The sequence below is a fragment of the Sceloporus occidentalis genome, unplaced genomic scaffold, assembly GCF_023333645.1.
Source record: "Sceloporus occidentalis isolate IW3139 unplaced genomic scaffold, rSceOcc1.0.p SCAF_1, whole genome shotgun sequence".
NCBI lineage: Eukaryota > Metazoa > Chordata > Lepidosauria > Squamata > Phrynosomatidae > Sceloporus > Sceloporus occidentalis.
Genome location: NW_028316981.1, coordinates 182,743,545 through 182,764,767, shown reverse-complemented (window position 1 = coordinate 182,764,767; position 21,223 = coordinate 182,743,545). Strand labels below are relative to the sequence as shown.

At 44.0% G+C, this 21,223-nt stretch overlaps 1 protein-coding gene across 4 annotated transcripts in view; it reads left to right on the top strand.

Annotated features, from left to right (window-relative positions):
* LOC149322987 (filamin-A) overlaps positions 1–13,665 on the top strand; it is a 108,885-nt gene extending 95,220 nt beyond the window's left edge. For all 4 annotated transcript variants that reach the window (XM_089485803.1, XM_089485801.1, XM_089485802.1 and 1 more), the window contains 9 exons: positions 623–745; positions 2,299–2,565; positions 4,034–4,171; positions 5,924–6,039; positions 6,704–6,836; positions 9,736–9,912; positions 10,013–10,231; positions 11,371–11,559; positions 12,815–13,665. In XM_089485803.1, the coding sequence (XP_089341929.1) occupies positions 623–745; positions 2,299–2,565; positions 4,034–4,171; positions 5,924–6,039; positions 6,704–6,836; positions 9,736–9,912; positions 10,013–10,231; positions 11,371–11,559; positions 12,815–13,002 (1,550 nt within the window). In that variant the 3' untranslated portion in view covers positions 13,003–13,665. The remainder of the gene's footprint in view (positions 1–622; positions 746–2,298; positions 2,566–4,033; positions 4,172–5,923; positions 6,040–6,703; positions 6,837–9,735; positions 9,913–10,012; positions 10,232–11,370; positions 11,560–12,814) is intronic.
* Positions 13,666–21,223: the final 7,558 nt, after the last annotated feature.

The window sequence follows — 21,223 nt, the reverse complement described above, 5'->3', positions numbered from 1 at the left end:
GTAAATTTGACCCTACCCTCAGGTTTACGATTGAAATAAGACAGGACACACAAGGAAAAGGGAATGGCAGTGGGGCAGAAGATTAAATCCAGCAGCTATTACTGTTTCCAGAGCATTGGCAGTTGGAATGGCCTTTCATCTGCTTCTGAGCCCAGGCATAATGGAGCCATGCCTGCCTCTTCTCTCCCTCTGAGGCCAAGGCAGTGGCCATTGGAATGGCTGGAGGGCCATTCATCTGGACCTAGGCATGGAGTTGTGCCTGCTTCTTTCTTCCCTCCGAGGTCAGGGTAGTGGCTGTTGGAATGGAAGGAGGGCCTTTCATCTCTTTCTGGGCATAAACATGGTGGAGTTGTGCCTGCCTCTGCATCGTTCCCTCCAGGGCCAGGGAAGTGGCTATTGGGATGGAAGGAGGACCTTGCATCTGCTTCTGGACCAAGCCATGGTGGAGCCATGCCTCCCTCTTCTTCTGTCCCTCTGAGGCGAGGGCAATGACAGTCAGGATGGCAGGAGAGCCCTTCATCAAATTTGGCCTCAAGGCCTCTACCAAACTATCTATTTTTTAACTTTGTGCAGTCAACTTGTTCTTACTACTGTTTTTTCCTTCCCTCCCTTTCCACTGTAGGGAGCCCATTTTCTGTGAAGGTCACAGGTGAGGGTCGAATGAAACAGATGATCACAAGGCGTCGCAAAGCCCCTTCGGTCGCCAACATTGGCAGTGAGTGCGACCTCAGTTTGAAAATCCCAGGTGAGTGGCTCGGGGAAAGAAACTTGAGAGCTGCAGTTCAAAAACTAAGTTGGCAGTCATTGCTGTAGTGAGGATCTATTGGAGGAATACAGAACTTGAAGAAATTACATTTGTATAACTATGTTCACAACCACATAGCTGGCTGGGAGAAGGTGTGTTTTGGAAGTCATACTCTAAAACAATAACAGTTTTCCTAACCATTGGATAATCCCAGAACCTGCTGTAGGCCTACCTTCTTATGTGGTCAAAGGGTACCCAGTAGAATTTTGTGTCAATTATATATAGCTGCACTTACACAAAGCATAAGGGGGAATATGGAGCGCAGCACAGAGGGCACATGCTGGGTCTTGCTCCTTGTTTTTTCAAACAAAATTCCATTCCTTATGGCTCTGAAGAGGGAAACTTGGGAAGACATACATGGGCAATGCCTGGCAGATTTTTGGAAGCCAGAAACTTGGGTTTAATGGTAATATATTCTCACATGGACAGTCCAGTTTTTTAAAGAAATGTGAGCATTTCTTTAAAATGTGTTATATACATATGGTGGACATCTGGTCCTGCAAAGCCTGCATACTAGGACATTGGGACCAAACATGTAGAGTTTATTCAGCTGTATGGAAATGAGTTCATACATGTTTTAGTAATGTAGAAAGACTACTACAATCATACCTGTGGGAGGGATTTTTATCAGATGTGTGTGTTCCTTCAGCATCTCCAGTTTATTCGGTAATTGATAGTAAAAAGCCTTTAAAGCCTTTGTGTTATATAGAGCTTGATCTCCCTTGGCATGGAAGAGTTGGATTGCATAGAGAACCGTTCCAGGTACATGAGCCTTGATCAAATGTGAGGTTATCATAAAAACAGACTTAATAGCTGGAATAACTAGTATTAGTGCAGGGTTGCACACACACACAACCAGGACATGGAGGGCCACAACACCCCTTCCCCAAAATTAAAAAAAATTACAAGATGAGGTGACTCAGATGTTAACTTTTGGTTCACTTCCTGTTAGAAAAAAAAGTCTGTCCTGGGCCTAAAACATAATGGCATAATTTCCCCTATGCCCCTAATGTTTTGTTCCCACATACAGTCCTTTGACCTCACTTTGCTCATCCTTGTATTAGTAGCTTGATTTTTCGTGACTTTCCTTGGAACAATAATGGCTTAATGGTGACATTAGTTTAGGACATACAAATGTCTTCATTTCTGAAAATTAAAAACACTAAGCAGTGGTGTTACTAGCCATAATCCCCTGTCCTCCTTTATGTTGGTTAAGACTCTTGGAACTACAGTACAACAATGTCTGATAGTCCACCAGTACCCATCTCTGTCGTTTAAAAAAATCTAGATGTAAAAAAGGTTTTTAAAAAGAATTTTGTGTTTGAAATCCAAGTATGCTATGAATATGGGTTTCAGGGAATGAATGTGGAATCAGACTAAGTTTTGCCCCCACATCTCATCCCACAAGTACCAGGTGGACTATTCCTGCCCTTGTGTACATCTTGATCTTGTGTATTTCCATACTAGTCTAATTGCTGCCTCTTGTTCCCCAGAGATCAACATCAGGGACATGACCGCTCAGGTGACTAGCCCATCGGGAAAGTCCCACGATGCAGAGATCTTGGAAGCAGAAAACAACACTTACTGCATCCGCTTTGTGCCCACCGAGACAGGCATCCATTCAGTCAGCGTCAAATACAAAGGGCAGCATGTGCCTGGAAGCCCCTTCCAGTTCACTGTGGGGCCTCTTGGCGAGGGTGGTGCGCACAAGGTCCGGGCAGGTGGCCCAGGCTTGGAAAGAGCTGAAGCTGGCGTGCCAGGTATGCCTGTTCACTGGAGGGAGGAGGGAGCACAATGTAAGAATGCTTAATTTGGACACTTGCGCCAAGGAAGAGAGTATTTGACTTAATGCTATGACTTGATGGGTTGCCCTGGGGCTCAAAGGACTCCTAAGCAATGTTTATTATTGGCAATGCATGTCATACTGAATTGTTCATTTATTAGTTACATATATATCATTTATACATTTATATTATTACGTTTATATTTATATGCAGCTTTTCCTCCAATAAGTTCAGGGTCGTTCTCAATTGCCATAACAACTCTGGGAGGTAGTCAGGTTGAGACAATAACTGGTCCAGGGTCATCCACTGAATTTCATAGCTCTGAGGACTAGAACCTAGATATCCCTATGCTAGGACAGCATCTAACCCAGTGGTCCCCAGATTTTGGTCCTCTGGCTGTTTTGGACTCCAATTCCCAGAAGCCCCAGCCAGTCTGGCTCATTGTCAAGAATTCTGGGAGCTGATGTCCAAAGTACCTAGAGGACAAAAGTTTGGAGACCACTGATCTAACCACTCCATCACACTGGTTCTTCCACAGCATAGGGCAGGTACAATGCATACAGTGGTATATCTGTGCTGGCCAAATGGCTGTAATAAAGTTTGTATACAGTGGTATATCTGGACTGACCTGCATGCATTAAATTGTCTAATAATAGGAGTAACTAAAATTTTCCTTCCTACCTTCCTGGAAGGTGGTAGGGTTTCAGGTGGATGGACATAAGAGTGGCTCTTGGCACAAAAGAACTTGTGAGCATAGTTTCAGTACTGAAGACAAATTCCTGGGCACTCTTTTTCCTTAATTCCTAGTGTACGCCTGAGTGTCTACACCACTACTTTGCACCTGGGCACTGATTTGTGGACCTTGGAGTTCTAGCTTGTTTAAAAAAAGATCCTCCGAGCTTGAGCTCTGCCCATTCTAATATAGAAGATTGAAGAAGGCCATGCCCTTATTAGATTTCACTGATAAGGGAGAAAAGATACCTGATTACAAGGAGATGCTGATTATTTGTTTTTTCTTCCCCATGGAGTGGGCACACCAGCTCCTGTCATCTTTTCCCCTATCAGATTTGCCTTGCAAGATTCCTCAAAGGACATGCCTATATTGGTGTCCCTATTACATATATGAGTGATTATTTTAATAAAACCTCATCAGTCTTGCTATCATGCCATTAAATGGTTGAGAATGGGATATTTATATCAAAAGATCTTTTCTGACTTTGCCCATAAATTTACAGAGGCAAATGGTCAGGGTCTCAAGTACTTTCAGAAGAAAAGTTGACCTAACTAGTTACTGGAACAGAATTCTGCATTACCCAAGGAAGTAATGTTTGTGCTTCAGACTCTGAGATGGCTGTTGTACCACCCAAGGTGAGACCTCACCCTTGGGCATAGGAGGAAATGGAGCGCCAGATGTTCCTGACAGAGTGTTTGTTTTATTTCACAGCTGAATTTAGCATCTGGACACGGGAGGCAGGGGCTGGCGGCCTCTCCATAGCTGTAGAAGGCCCAAGTAAGGCAGAGATTGCTTTCGAGGACCGGAAAGATGGCTCCTGTGGTGTTTCCTATATTGTTCAAGAGCCTGGTGAGTGGTCATGGAGGGGAGAGGGGGGTCAGTATCTGATAAGAGGTGTTTTGTTAATTGGGGGACACTCCAGTATGCTATGCCTAAAAATACCTTGAAGGCACCAGATTCTTTCTGATCTTGGAAGCTAAGCAGGGTCTGGCAAGGAATATGAAGTCCTCTGTTGAAGAGGAAGGGACTGGCAAAACCACCTCTGAAAATTCTTTGCCTAAGAAAACCCTATGAAATTCGACAGGTGACTTGAAGGTATACACACACGCACTAAGTATGACTAGAGGAGGGAGAGACAGATCTTGAAGATTTGGTGTCTTGAGTTCAGTGGCCTCAGAGAGGGATAGTCCTGCAGCTCCTTACTACAGACGCTCACGTTTCATATTCTCAACAGGCTAAACTGAAACTGATATACTTGCCACATCAGGGGAGGAACTGCATGTTTTCCATTTTGGGGTCTGTAGTAACTTTAAAAAAAACTGGAACCTGTTTCAAGGGTGGGTGATGAGGAAGCTCCAGAGGCTTATTCTAGTTCCTTCCCTTGGAAGAGGCTCTGGCAAGCTGCTTAGCGAATCTGCATGGCAGCCAGCTTATGGAATCTGACATGGCAATATGTTGCCAACCCACCTGGAATGGATCCAGAGTTGTAAAGAGTTTTCTGTTTGCTCAGGAGGTTGGCAGGTCTTTAGGAACAGCCATCTGGAACTCAAGCTGGGTGATCTGTCATCCTGCAGTTTTCTGGTGGGGGGAAGAAACCAAGGATGGCAGAACCTGAATAGTTTTTGATAAAGTGTGGGGATAGTGGATGTATATACAAGGAGAATTGTTATATATAAATCCTGCCCTTAAAATCTTTCTGTAAGCTTTGTAGAATTTTAGTTGAGAGGGAGGGATCTATGATCCATGTAATAAATTACATTCTGCTAGAGCTGTGGATATGTGAAGTTTTACCAGAATTTTAAAATATGGCTCTCAAGTATAGAAATCTGGTTAATTGCTCTAAAGACTAGTTGGACACCTCTAGTTCATTTGTCAAAATATGAAATCTCAAGCAAATGGTTAGATACTAAATGATATTGCCTGTTGTGGGTTCAATATTGTCAGCTACTAACTATGTGATAGTTGTTCCATATGGAAAGTCATCTGCATATGCAACTAAAAATCCTGGGAGCAGATCTCAGTGCAGAATTTGCCAAATATTCAAACATCCTGTTTTCAACAAGATCTACAGTGTTCTATTTTATTAAAATATTTCTTAGTGACTTAGAGATACCTCCATCCCCACAATCATTTGCTGCCTAGAATCGAAAGCAACTGAACTCAAACTGTGTCATAAAAACAGACATTGGATTCTTATCTACTCTTCAGTGTACATAGTTAAATTTGATACCATGTTAATTGCCATAACTACATCTGAGAGAATCTTGGGATTTATAGCTTGGTGAAGAACTTAGAATTCTTCAATATTGAACTCTAATATTGTAGTATTGTACTGTACTAGTTCTCTGTAGCAAATTAGTCCAGGTACCTCAACAAACTAGAAATCCCAGGATTCCTTAGGATGTAATCATGGCAGGTAAAAGTCATGTACAGTGTAGAATTATTGTTTACTGTTAAACCATTGGGATCATTGTCTCTAGCTGTACCTCACAAAGGGCCAAACCAAACATTAACTTTTAATGCATCTTCAGTAATGTACGGCCTCAGCCGAGAATGACTGTGTGATTGTTATTTTCTGAGTGTGTCTTTCTTCTCTGACAGGTGACTATGAAGTTTCGGTAAAGTTCAATGATGAGCACATCCCAGACAGTCCCTATGTGGTTCCAGCCACCTCCACCTCAGATGATGCCCGCCGACTTACTGTTTCTAGTCTTCAGGTGAGGCACTGGGAGAAACCGCCCATTTGCTTCCCCTGCTGGTTGGATTGAGTTGGCACTGTTGCTCTTCTGGGCTTGGCCATTCCTTGACTAGAAAGAGAAAAGAGAACAAACAGGGGCTAGATCCTGGAGGGTGCTGATAAAATTGGGTGGAAGACATGCCACTGTCTGCACTGGTGAGGCGTGGGGAGTGGGCAACTTCTCAAGGGAGGAAACATTGTGGCCTTTGAACACAGGAAAGTCTCATATGGCAGCCTCAGTACAGTCACGGTGTCAGCTCTGCCAGCCACACAGGGATCTACTTGGGGTTTTTCTCGTGTCTCGTTTAAAGGCTGCTAACAGTCCTGCATCCCAAACCAGGGGGGCTTAAAGATGGAGAGCTTTCCTGGGCACACTGCTGCCAATCTTGCTGCCAGCCTCAAAGACTGTCCAGACTCCCTCTTTTCAGGGTGCTAATCTAAGCCTCCCCACCCTTGTTCGCTTGCCTGCCTGTGTCTTGCGCTGCTTCCCAAATTCCCCAGAGCAGCTCTCCTTCTTTAAGCCCCCTGTCTCAGGTAAGTAAACTTCAATCTTCAGAGGGATGGAGGGAGAATTGGGTTGTCCAAGGATGATGCCACTGCCTGCTTGGTCTTTTCTTGCTGTCTAACATGCTATGTGCTTCCAGGAGTCAGGGTTAAAAGTGAACCAGCCAGCCTCGTTTGCCGTCAGCTTGAATGGGGCCAAGGGTGTGATTGATGCCAAAGTGCACAGTCCTTCAGGGGCCCTGGAAGAGTGCCATGTTACAGAAATTGATGAAGGTAAGGAGCTCTGGCATTGCCCCTCCCCTGGCCAAACAGGGCTGCTCTGCTGATAGCACAGCCAGTAGAACATGTGACTCCTGTATGCTCTTTGTAAACGTAACTGTTTCCCCCCGAACTTGCCCACCTGCAGGTTGATGTATCTGCCTTAACATCTGGGTGACATGTAGACCCAGAGATATTCTTAGAGAATTAAAATGGCATGTGACAGCATGGGAAGCAAAAGGGTCTGGAGAGCACTGGAGGTCCACTTGTAGTGCTGTACTCAGGTTCTTCAGTTTCCCCAGCTTCCTTTTCCTAGGTACCTTGTGACTGATTGTACTATCTGTGATAGCCATTTTGTACTATCTGTGATAGCCATTTTCTGAATAGGGAATAACCTCCATCCCCATGTCAGCCGCTTTTTATTTGTGCCTGTGACACTGTCCCAAGGTTTCAAATGTGCCTACTGATATTACAACACTACAATTCCACTTTAACTGCTATGGCTCCCTCCTATAGAATCCTGGAATTTGTAGTTTATGGAGGGTTTGTTAAAGTATTTGTACCTTCAGCCAAAAAAGCTCTCAGAGTTGCTTACAGTTTATTAATTTGACAAGGCTGTTTAGAATTCTCAATCTCTGTGCCTCACCAAATTTAAAATTACAGGATTATTTAGATGTTAGCACTGCAGTTTAAAGTGGAATCATAGTGCTATAACTATATAATTTCAGACCCAGAATTGAATGTCTTTGGTGACTATTTAGTTGGCATCTGTCCTCCCTGGAAAAAAAAATAGATGGCGTAAGATTGTAGAAATATTAATTGTACGAAACTATATATATCATCTTCATTAAGAAATGGAAAGTCGTATCTTGTAATAATACAGTAAAGTACATACAAGTGAAAACAAGCATGAGAAACCATTGTGGAGATAGTACAATGGAGGTACAAGCAGGCCTGAAAGCCTTTCAAAATCTTGAGTACATTCTTAGAAATGTAATGTTTTGTGGTTTTGAGACTGTGGAACGTTGCTGCTCTTATTTCTGAATACTTTGCAAATCCCACAGACGTGACAAGCCAAAAACCATATATAGTTATTGCACAGCTTGCAAAAGTTGCTTTTAATGGACCACAACTCCCAACATTCCTCCAGCCAGCATGAACAGCTGTAGACAGTTATGAATGTTTTCTAAAAGCCTCTTAAATCTGAATCATGGTTGCTGATTCAATAGGCAAAACAGAAGAGGAAATGGGAGGAACACAGGATGGCCCAGCACCAAAAACGAGTGGCAGATTTTGGGCTCCCAGCCACTTCCTGCTGGCTCAGGGACTTTCCCTAAAACAATTTTGTTAGCAGGATCTGTGGTAGAAATGTGCAAAGCAAGACTCCCTTCTTCCACTTTTGTCTCAATTTCAGTTATAGCTAGGAAATCTGTCAGCATTTGCCTGTTTGAAACTCCCATCTTGCAGAGTAATTTTAGGCCACAACACCCCTGTTGCTACAGAGACCCAAGCTGGTGAAATTGTGTGGGTGGCTGGGTTGAATCCTGTTGGGACTGCACAGTTGGTTTTCCTGTAGTGGCGTCAGAATGTATCTTGATGGAGGAGTAATTGCCATTACTTCCTGGGCAGTTTCCTGCTCTTCGACATGTGAACTGAAATGCCTGTCCAGATGCTGTTGCTTGGCATAAACCATTTTGATAAACAACTGCAAACTTTAGAATAGAGGCAAAAATTTGTCAACCCTGTTTGACTCAAAGAAAGATCTGTCCTGCACTGATGCTTGGTTAGGAGTGATGGCTGCTGCTGCTTCCCCATGGGATGGGCAGCCAATGGGTCCTGGGACCAGCTCTGCCATTTAGTGTGCTGCTTGGCCATGTGGAGGAAGACGCACCCTCCCGACCACAAAAAACGCTCCCTCCAGCAAGTCAGTGCCCTGAGGACAGAGCTGTGCCTGGGAGCTTGCAACTGCCCTTGTACAGACAGAGCAAAGGTATTTTGCCTCCTTGTGCAAAATCTTTAAAAGTACTTGCACTGATGTAGCCATGGGTTATCCCACTATAAGCCACCATAAGGATACTTGCCATTGAACACTTATCCTCTTACCACCTAGCCTTTGTTAGTCTCCTCTTACACTGCCTTTCTTGACAGGATATGTTTGGGGTTTTGTTTTGTGTGTTGTGCATCTACATATAGGATTTGTTTTTATGATGTTCCAAGGGAAGATCATTTCCCTTCAGATACAGAAAAAAACAGAACCATGGTTAAAAAGCCCTTGAATGTTCAAGTCCCATTAAATATAATGGATAGTAAAATGGTGTCCATTATATCAAGGTTTGGGGATTTTTATATATATTTACTGTATATACTAATGTATAAGTGTAGAAATTTTAGTAAAAAATGATCCAAAAATCTGAGTTGATTTATCCACTGGTCAGCATAAGTACTGGAGGAATCATTCCCTGGTGTAAGGCAAGAGTGTAGTCTGTCCTGGAAGCACTGACCCCCTCTACTTTCTCATCCACCCACCCTTTAGAGTCAGCACAAACAGTTATGCCTGCTGGATTTTTGTAAGTTCTTTGGCATTGTTTTCCTTTGCTTCATCCTTTAGATACCTTTTCCATACACCTAGGCTTTACCTTCTACTTAACCACAGGTCATATCAAAATCCATAATTTTGGCCCCAAAACCTGCCTTCAACTTATACATGAGGTCAATTTATAGTCAAATACATAGAGTATACAGTATATTTTAATATTTTGAAGCTGTGGATGTTTGAATCCATGTATTTGGAGGCCCAACTTTACACACCTTGTGCCTACACTCATTCACATGGCCTCACACATCTCCCTGTCCACTGTCAGCTGCCTCTTAAAACCTGCCCTGATTAATTTTCTTGGCCCTTGTTTTTCTACAGATAAGTACGCCGTGCGCTTCATCCCCCACGAGAATGGCATCTATTCTGTCGATGTCAAATTCAATGGCAGCCACATTCCTGGCAGCCCCTTCAAGATCCGTGTTGGGGAGGTAGGCCAAGCTGGTGACCCTGGAATGGTGTCTGCTTATGGCCCTGGCTTAGAAGGTGGCATAACAGGTAAGGTGAAATGGTGGAGAGGCTGGGGATAGGGAAGCTGATCCAGAGGCTGGGGGAGAAACCACTCATTTTGCTCTGGGAATTTTCTGATCACCTGCAGGAAACCCTGCAGAATTCATAGTCAACACCACAAATGCTGGGCCTGGAGCACTCGCTGTCACCATTGATGGCCCCTCAAAGGTGAAGATGGACTGCCAAGAGTGCCCAGAGGGCTACAAGGTCATCTACACACCCATGGTGCCTGGCAGCTACCTCATCTCCATTAAGTATGGCGGTCCATACCACATTGCTGGCAGCCCTTTCAAAGCCAAAATCACAGGTAAGCAGCCCTGTAGACAGGAAGGAGTAAAAAGCCTGTGTCAGAGGTAGGGAAATGACAGGTGCGGGGCACCTTTGCCTTGGCAGATATTGTGGCCTGAAATTCCTATCAACTCTATCTTGCATGGCCAGTGGTAAATGGAAGCTATTATCCAAAACATTTGGAGGGCCAATGTTTCCTCATCCTAGAGTAAAAAGATCTCTCTAGGTCAAGGTGTGGAAACTTTAGCCCCACATATTGTATGTGGCCTGCAACTCTTTTGCAGGGTGGGGAATTGCCCTGAGCTTACCTCTCCCCCACATTAAAAAAAAGGCTGATAAAATGCTGAAAAATTGCAAAAGAAGGTCAGTAGCCATTGCTGGAGGTCTCCAGGAGTGGTAGATTTACTGGAAAACAACCCATGGCCACAGGAGAAAAAGATGGTGCAGGGCAGTTTTAACCTGCTGCAGGGGCACAAATTAGCCCTTGTATCTGCTGTTGTTACCCACCTGGGTTCTAGGCCTATGCACCACCACTTAGAAGGCAAGGGCAGTACCTCTTCTTTTGCATTGCAGTAGATGCTTTGACCATAACTCTTTGATACAAGGAAGGAATCCTTTTCAACTGAAGCCTCAAATTCAGATGTTCTGAGGAAGTGCATTCCTCCAGTGGGCAAAAGCATGGGGACCATGATCACTCATATATTTGAGCATAGAACTCTTACTGCTAGTAACCAAGTGTCCTTTCACAACACTCAGTTATAGCACTATGATTCCACTTTAACTGCCATGGCAGTTAAAGTGATCTAGGATTGGCAGGGATTTTAGAATCTTCAACCAGGGAGCTTCTCTGGTTCCTCTGACCAAATGTCCAGTGCCAGAACCCATAGGATGCAACCATGATATTTCAAGTGGCACGGCAGTGCTATAACTGTGGGATGAAATGGATCCAAATCTTTATGGGAGACACTGCAACCTTTTGTAATGTGGGGAGGGACCGCAAAACAGCTGGGAAACCATTTTCTGGGAACTTTCCCCCCCACCCCCTTACAGGGACTAGAATGGGACCCCAGATGAGCTGGAACTGTCCCTGTCTACAGTTTGTACAGCAGTGGGGGCAGAGTTGTTAGCAGTCACACTGTTATCTCCTTTCTCTGACAGGGGCCCGCCTGGTCCCCAGTCACAGCCTCCACGAGACTTCCTCAGTCTTCATGGATGGTGTGGCCAAACCTGACGGAGCAGCACCCAAATTTGCCTCTGATGCCAGCAAAGTGGTCGCCAAGGGACTGGGCCTTAACAAGGGTTTTGTGGGGCAAAAGAACTCATTCACTGTTGACTGCAGCAAAGCAGGTGAGTGTCAATGAATTCTGAGAAGGACTGGTTGGGGTCTGCTATTTCTGCCCTTTCTAAAGATGTAACTTTACTGCATTTTGTCTTCATTCATTACATTATTATGTGGTTTGCTTTTAACATCGAATTGAGCCGGGTGTGTCTGAAGAGCCCCAGTATTCTGGATTTAGCTGCTTAGTGGAAAAAAACGTTGTGGTTGTTGTGGTTATGCTTGTTGTGGTTGTGGTTGTTCTGGTTATTATTATTTTTATGGACTATAAGCACCTACATCCTGTCTGAAAATTGTAGGAATTACAATTACTTCCATAATCTCTGCCAGTGAGACCATGTGCTATAGACTGCTTTCCCTAGTTTCCAGAAGAGATGGGCAGTGATGGGCAAATGAGTCATATTTTGTCCTGCTTAATTGTACAGACTTCCACATTTGTGGCTTTGAGCTTTGTGAATTTGATTATTCATGTATTTGGTTAATATGTTCTCTCTAGAAATCTCTAGGTCCTCCAGCATCACTCTGTGGTCAACATCCACCAGACGCTGTGCTGGAGAGCCTAGAGAGAACATTTATTTAGGCATTTGTAAGTCCTCCAGTGGAATTCTGTGGTCAGTTTTCAGCAGGTGTTGACCACAGACTTGCACAGGAGGACCTAGAGATTCCTAGAGAGATGTTCTCTCAGGTAAAAAAAGGTGTTTGTTTTTTTATTTACAGTTTTTCCACTTTCACAGGAGTTCTGTGTCTCACCCCAACAAATATAGAGGACCCACTGTATTACTTTATTTAAGAAAAGGAATAATTGGAATAAGGAGGAGGATTATGGTAGCTACCAGACCCAGCCCAAATCACTACTTTTCCCTAACCCCAACAGAAGATTGGGAGTCAGGATCTTCAGGGGAGGCAAATGTTAGATGGGCTCAAGACTTTATACACTGTAATTCTTAATATCCACTTCTGACTGTCCCCTGCTAATACCGCTGGACAAAGCTGCTGCAAGAGTGTTTTCTGCCTGAGCAGCAATGTGTGGTCCTTTAGATGTTGTTGAACTCTGACTACCATCATATCCTAGGCAGCACAGCAGGTAGTGAGGGATGATGGGACTTGGCAGTTCAGCAACATGTTAGAGGGCCCAACCTGGGAGTCTGGATTGGGAGGGAGGAGGGAGGGAGGGAAAATTGGAATGGCCTGGCTGAGAATCGATGAGATGTAACCAAATATTCCCAGTCACTGTGTCTCATTGTCCTGCCTTTGGTCTTTACTCAGGGAACAACATGTTGCTGGTGGGCGTCCATGGCCCTAAGACCCCCTGTGAGGAGATTGTTGTGAAGCATCTGGGGAACCGGCTGTACAACGTCACATACCTGCTGAAGGACAGAGGGGATTATGTGCTGGTGGTGAAATGGGGAGATGAGCACATCCCCGGCAGCCCCTTCCATGTCTCTGTGCCTTAACTGCCCCCTCCCCGCCTGAACATAACACTGCCCCTCCTCGGAGGGCCCACTGTAATACCACTACCCTCCCCTTGAGACACTGCCTCTCTCTTAGATAGGCAGGGTTTCTGTGCCACTAAGGCTGGCTTATGGGATTGGGAAGGAGCAGGTTGCCCTTGGGATGAGTAAGGGGGAAATCCTGTGGATCTGTTTACATGCAGCACTAACTACTTCTTTTCCCAAGCAGTTTGTCAGTGATTTTTTTTCCCTTTTCACCCTTTTGGGGGTCTAGGATTGATGACACTTTTTTTTCTTGCCAAAGCACCGGCTTCGTGCCCATGGACTGAAATTATGTTGCCTCCTGGATTTGCCATAAGCAGCAAAAGTTTGGCACCCAAATACCACATATGTGTATCAGTGCCATTCACTGCTTGAGAGAAACCACTCCTCCCAAAGGAACTGCAGATGGCCTGTTTCTTTCGTCTCTAGATCTCCTTTCCCATTTTATGGCTTGAGATGGACGCTCTATTGATAACAGATAACCAGTGGCAAGAGCTGCTCTTTGCTTTGCCAGTTTTATAACCAAAACCCCTCTTTGTTTAGTACTTCCAAGACTTAAATTGTGCACAACTGCCAAGCCCTTTCTCTGAGGAGGGAAGGGGAATAAAGTTTGCTTCAAATGGCTGTTCATTGTCGCTTGTCAATTTTTGCCTCAGAGATTTGCGATGCCGCGGTCTGTCAGAGCTAGGTTGGCTTTGGCTTGTAGCCGATGGTTTGAAAGCCCAGGCACATGATGAAAACTGTCCATAATTGTTTTCTGGTATGATCCACTGTATGTTGTAAAGGTTTCTGGAACATGGCCTGTGGTGCTACTGGCTTCCAACTAAGGCCTTATTTGAACATGGGTAAACCTTACGTGGCATAGTGGTTTGAATATTGGACTATGACTCTGGAGACCAGATTTCAGTTCTCAGCTCAGCTACGAAACCCAGTGGGTAACCTTGGGCAAGTCACACGCACTTCAGGAAAGGCAATGGCAAACCCCTGAACAAATCTTGCCCCCCCAAAGAAAGCCGCACATAATAGGGTTGCCATAAGTTAGAAAAGACTTGAAAGCACACAATAAACTTCATGAGCAAGGACTAGCCGCCACTCCTCAGTGACAGTTCTTCCACAGGGAAAGGCTGGTAAGCAGTCAACCCCAAGAATCCTCCTGCCTTTATCAACCTTATGGGGGAACACCCACAAATAGTTTTGTCAAATAGGTATTTAATTACGTTCTAAGTTAACTGTTCCCCCACCCCTTTCTTTTTCCACCTTGGCCTGAATGTAGTTTGCTTGTGTCAACAGTGGCATCTAGGTGAAACAACAGTTTCTCCTCTATCTTTGTAACTTCAGTTCTTGCAGTTACAGCAACACATTGTATCCATTATGTGCAAGTAAGGATAACAGGAAGTGGAGAATAATGTATAAAGATTGCATACTCTGCCTTTGAGCAGAATATGGTAGAAATTATCAGAGGCCAATTGTACTCCTGAGAAGGAAGTCTTGAATGTATAGTGGGCTGAACAATTAGCTATTAAAATGATATCCTGAAGAGAGAGAGTGAGCATAGTGTAGTGGTTTAAGTGTTGGACTATGACTGGAGACTAGTGTTTGAATCCTATCTCAGCCATGGAAACCCACTGGGTGACTTTGAGCAAGTCACACATTCAGCCTCAGAGGATGGCAATGGCAAACCCCATATGAAGAAACTTGCCAAGGAAACCCCATGATAGGCTCACTTTAGGGTCGCCATAAGTCGGAAACAATTTGAAGGCACACAACAACACAAGATAAAGAGACCTGTCATGATGTTTAGCTACCAAGTTGAGCATGTGGTATGACCAGAACAGGCCCTCAGAAAAGACTCTGGCATCCATCTAGGTGAGGTTTAAATACACCCCTCAAAAGTTTCAATAGATTAAAACCAGGATGTGTAGCCAAGTGACACCGGAGTGTGGTCAAAATGGCAAAAGTGATTAATGAGGAAGGGCAGACAAGCTAAGAGAGGATTAATCAGGACTTCCTGCCAAATTGAGACACTTGGTAGGATGGGTTAAGCTATACTTTATTGGGGGATTCTGTTAGTTGTAATTAAAACATCTTTTCTGGAGAAACCTATGTACAGTTGAATAGGTTTCTTAAGAGCTAGTGAGTTGGGCCATGGTGTTTTACAGTCGCTTCCACAAACAATTGTGAGGCTTAGATTTTGCATGTTTGTGTAATTTATATGGTGCCTCTAATTTGATTCTTGGCACAGAGTTCAGTCCTGTCAAAGTGGCAGTCTTCATTCATGTTATATACTCCAGCTGTTCAAGGGGAGTATTATTAAGTGTTACTATATTTTGTGTAAGAAGTAGCAAGAATGCATAACCCTGCTTTATTCATGCATATGTATACACACACACACACATACACATATGTAGATGATGCACACAAGGGGATTCTGCAACATAAAACTAAATCTCCAAATGATGTCTCTAGGGAGGCTCCACCTTTGAAGGCCAAGGCTGTTCTCAAGGAACCTGCCAGGTTGCCAACTGACTCATTTGCACAGTTGGAGGGTGTCACTTTCTCAAGCCCTGATGGGTCTTGCAGTCCAAGGAAAGCAATTTCCAGCCCTCAAAAATCAACATTCACTGAATCTTAATAGATAGTGTAGTCCAAGACTGGGGAGAGATTGCCAGCTATTAAGGAACAGGAACATTCAGAGTCATCTGCCCACTAACAAGAGGTCCAAAGCTATCTGCCCACTGACAAAAGGCCCAAAATGTAATGGATCTCAATGGCCATGTTGACTAGCTTTTTGCTGTTTCCGTTTAACAAACCCGGAACTACAGTAAGTAGAGGATATGCCTAATACAAAAACTCTGCTTCTGCTACTACAAAGAGGTGCAAGTGGGTTGAGTTCACACCACGGTGAGAACTTGGTTGCTGATTGTTTGCAAGTGGCTAGTGGTGGAGGTGTTGAGTTCCAGCTGCCTGTGGTCCCTTGTGACCAACAGCCCTACTCAGATAGAGCCTGGGGAAACCACCTCCTGCCTAAGTGCGAGCTGGCTGGTTTCTCCTCTTTGTACACTGAGTATTCTCATTTTGACAGCAAGCATGCAGGAAGCAATAAGCAAAAGATAAGAAGACTGAATAGGAAGAGCAACAACTAGACAAGATCCTTAAGAGCAAAGACATGCAACAGAGCCCCAAAGTCAGAATTCTCCAAGCCATAATATTCTCCATCACCATGTATGGATGTGGGAGCTAGACAGTGAAAAAAGCCAAATAGGTGAAAAATCAACTCATTTGAGATGTGCTGGAGAAGAGTGCTGAGGATAACTTGGACAGCCAAAAACACACAAACAGGTCCTAGAACAGATCAAACCAGATCTCTCCCTGGAATCCAAAATGATCAAACTGGTCATACTTTGGCCACATCATGAGAAGATATGACTCCTTGGAAAAGGCATTGGAAAAGTGAAGGGATGTAGAAAGAGAGGAATACCATACACCAGATGGATAGACTGAGGGAGGAGAAGGAGACTTGGAGCAGTCTCATCCATAGGCCAATTCAGGGGCAGTTAACAACAAACTCGGGAAGCAGCCCAGCAACAAATCCCTGGAACAGGCCTCCAGTTACAGTGGTACCCCGGGATACGAAAGCACCGCCTTACGAAATTCCCGGGTTACGAAAAAAAATAATTTAAAAAAACTGTTCCGCGTTACGAAAGTTTTTTCGGGTTACGAAAAAACTTTTGGTGCTTTTCGGCGCTATTTCGCACCAAAAAGCGGCTTTCGCTATTAGCGCCTATGGCAATTCGGCTTGCGAAAGTCTTCCGGGTTACGAAAAGGGCAGCGGAACGAATTAATTTCGTAACCCGGGGGACCACTGTATTGGCTAGATTCTTTAAAAGGATGGATGTTGGTTGGCACCAAATTTACATTAGTTACACCAGGGCTAGGGAACTGTATGACCTTCAAGATATTGTTGGACTGCAGCTCCTATCAACCCTAGCCAGCAAAACAAATGGTGAAGAGCTGGAAGAGCTGCAGTCCAACATTTGAAATGCCAGATTTACCCAGCTCAGTTGTACAGGTTGACCTGCCACTTCAGAAACCAGTGACACATTCTTTCTGAATGTGTTTCCCTCGCATTTCAGACAGCCAAAGCAGAAGGAAAATATGGAGCATAAAAGTGCCTTTTTCACCATGGATCTGATCTTCAGGTTAGATGCCCCATGACAGTTGTGTGGCGCCTTGTCACAACACCTCTTTCATACTAAAGCAGCATCTGACCTGTTTCATTCCAAGTGTGCTTGAAAGCTAAGAAGAGTTGGCTAGCTTTTGCCAGAATGTAGCCATGGGACAAGAGTGTCCTCACCCTTCCTTTTTCACAAAAACCATGGAGAAACAAGTAAACAAACATGATACGGTGGGGTTCTTGGCTCAGACATTTGTGGTCGGGTCTGCTGAGCTAGCCTGTTCTTCCACAAGAATACAAAATATCAGCACTATATTCCTATATATAGGAATGGGCATTTCTCTTGAGGTTTTCAGATATCTTTTGTGCCTGTAAGTTTTGTACAAAGATATTCAGAGTAACCATCTTATGCGTGAGGGCTATCCAAACTGTGGCTACATCGGCACTGCAGAATTAATGCCACTTTAACTGCATTTCCTCAGTGCTATGGAATTCTGGGAATTGTAGTGGCACCAGAGCTCTCTTGATGGAGAAGGCTAAAATGTATCACAAAATTACAATTCCCAGAATTCCATAGCATTGCACCATGGCAGTTAAAGCAGTATCAACCTGGATTATTTCTACAATGGATGCAGCCTGCGTGTTTCTGCAAAAAGCTAAAATCCATACATAGTATTCCAAGAGGCCCTGATTATTCTGACTAGGAGGAATGGGATCTTTTCATAGAGTAGTCCCTGCCTTTAGCTCTCTAAGTATTTTGGACTTCATCCCCCAGAAGCCCCAGGCAGCATGACCAATTTACAGGGATGCCAGGAGTTGAAGTCCAAAACATTGGGAGAGCCAAAAAAAACAGAACCACTGTTCTAATGGACGTGCATTTAGGTGTGGTAAAAAGGTCATCTGAGGCAAATTGGCTTAGATCAGGGTGGAAAGAAGGTAGATTGGATGATCTGCAATAAATCACCAAGGTATCATGATTTGCAATTGTTTTGACAACTGTAACAACAAAGATTCTCCCACTGACTGTTGAGATGGAAGAAATTTAAAGGAGGAAACTAGATTTTTGCACGCTTGAATTTCAATTCTGGTCCTGAAAATTAATTTCTGGACTAAGCATGTGTTCAGAGGCACTTTTGTTCCCTAACTCTGAGAGTGTGCTAAGAAACTGTCCTCTGATTTTGAGAAAGAAGCAAAGGTGCAAATCAAGTTTACAATAATAATCTGTACTTAAATGAGCAGGAGTTGCCCATGAACATAACAGTACTGCATGTACACATCTCTTTTATGCAAGAGAATCTGCATGGTGCTCCAGTTTATCCATATGGAGATGTGAAGCGCTCTTTTGGGAGAAAGGTGGGATATAAATCCAATAAATAAATGGCTTTAATTCCATTAAAAACATGGCTTGGGCTGGCTTTGATGATGACGGTGATGGATGTCGAGACAGGAATTCCACTCAACTCAAAACTGCACAATACAGTATTCAGTTGAGCAATCTGAGTACTGCGGTATGCTCACACCCTTTCAGGAAAAAAAAAAACCCTTAGCTGGAGGCAATGAAAGCAAGAAGTTTACTCTGCCCTAAAATATGGGAAGGAGCACTAGTTTATGTTTCAGTTTCAGGGGCCTATCAGGCATAGAAGACTATGGGGTTCAAATACCTGCTAGGCCATGGAAACCCACTGGTTGACCTTGGGCAAGTCACACACTCTCAACTTCAGTGGAAGGCCATGAACATACTGTGCCAAAAAAAATCCACATTATAGCCTTACGGTTGCCATAAGACAAAAATGACTTGAAGGCGTAAGCTTTAAATCTATTCCATTGTTGCTGAGCCTGCGCGACACCATATTTTCATTTAGGAAACCATGGAGCTTCTTTCATTGTAAGACCAGAAAATGCTAACTGCTGCCATTGTTTCCTCTCTCTTTTTCAAAGAGAAATGTTGGTAATTAGCTGTAGACAGATGTCTGTGAAAACTTGCATTCCCTTTGTTCTGTGGCCTGGGCAAGCCTTAAAGACAGAGGCAAAGATAAAGATGCAGCAAGCCTAACTGAGCTTAAAGGCTTACTGTGTATTGCGCAGCTAGGACATGCACAGTTCAAACTGCTGCTCTGTTGCTTTTGTTTGATTATAAAACCAATCTGCTTGCACAATAAAGGGTTCCTCTTCACTCTTGAATCAATTGTTCTGCTGGGCTGTTCCTGTTTTTAGACTCATGGCAACTGTTTTGTTGTCAGTTTCAAGACATGCAGGGCCCTGTTGGGCAAGAGATTAAAGACACCAGGAAACATGTCAGAAAGTGTGCCCCTGTAGGACCATTTTTGTTGTTGTTCTGTGCCATCAAGTCATTTCTGATTTATGGCAACCCCTCATGGGATTTTCTTGGCAAGGTTTGTTCAGAGGAGGTTTGCCATTACCTCCTTCTGAGGCCGAGAGCATGTGACTTGCCCAAGGTCACCCACAGGGCTTTGTGGACAAGTTGGGGATCAAACCCTGGTCTCCAGAGTTGGTGTTCCAATGGTCAAACCACAACGCCACACTGTGCGCAACATCTATGCTCTTCCCTCAAGCAACAAAATTGGGCTGAGATGCTTGAGACAAGTTGGCCCCTTCCAGTTGGCACAGAGAACCAGCACGGCAAGGCTCCTGCCATCCCCACCCATGCCCAGCGGAAGCCAAAAGCCACAACAGGACAGGAAGACTGGGAGGAGGTCTCAGCTCAAACCCTTTCCTGGCAGTACTGAGTGCCAAGGAAGCAAAAGAAGAAGAAAGATGGCTGGAGGGAGGTAGCTTTTCCCATGTTCAAAGCTGACCAAGGCTAGTGGATTTTAAAAAAACACCTTGGCTGGGGACATGGAATCCTTGAGTCCAATATCTCTGGTTGGGGAAGGGATTGTTTTAACAGGGGAGGGGAAAGTCTGGCTCTGGAGACCACTTGTGGCTGTTTTTGCAGCCTTGGACCATGTCACACTTCTTAGATCATCCTTTTTTCTGACCAAAGCACTACAGGCTGAGTCTCCCTTGAACTGTGAAATCCAAAATACTCCAAAATCCAACATTGGGTGGTTGAGATAGTGATATCTTTGCTTTCTGATGGTACAGTGTACCCAAACTTTGTTTCATGCACAAAATTATTAAAAATATTGTCTATAAAATTACCTTCAGGTTATGTGTATATGATATCTCCAAAACATAAATTAATTTCACATTTAAATTTGAGTTCCATCTACAAGAAATCTTATTATGTAAAGTTGTCCCCCCTGTGTTTTCGTGGGGATCCATTCTGGAACCACCCATCCCTCGGGAAAATGGAGGCTTGCGCTTATTCAAGTCCCATAGGCTTGAATGGAGCAAACTCCCCCCTCTGTGTGTGTGGGCCATTGCAAATAGCAGAGGTCACCCCTCCACGTATTTTCAAGGGTGCAGATCTCATATCTGTAGGGGTGACTGTATATGCAAATATTCTAAAATCCCCCCCAAAAATCCAAAATCCAAAAGAATTCTTTTTCTAAGCATTTCAGATGAGGGAGATTCAACCTGTATACAGTTATAGATAAGTAATTCCACTTTAATTACTATGGCTGCATCCTATGGAATCCTGGAATTTGTAATTAACAGAGGGGTATTTAGCATTCCTGGTCAGAGACCTCCTCTGGTGGCTCAGACCAAACTAACAATCCCAGGATTTCATATGATATTTCCATGGCAGATAAGGTAGAATCATAGCAGTATAACTGTGTAATGTAAAAGGCTCTAAGCACCATTTAACCATTTACATAAAAGGGGGGGGGGGAATGACCAGGGAGCTGTTTAACATAAAACCCAGCATGAGTTGAGCGTTGGACTATGGATGCATCTGCACTGTGGAATCAATGCACTTTTATACAGTTTCTCATGTTGTGGTGACCCCCAACCATAACATTATTTTCATTGCTACATGCAAATATGTGTTTTCCAATGGTCTTAAGTGACCCCTGTGAAAGGGTCATTCAACCCCCAAAGGGG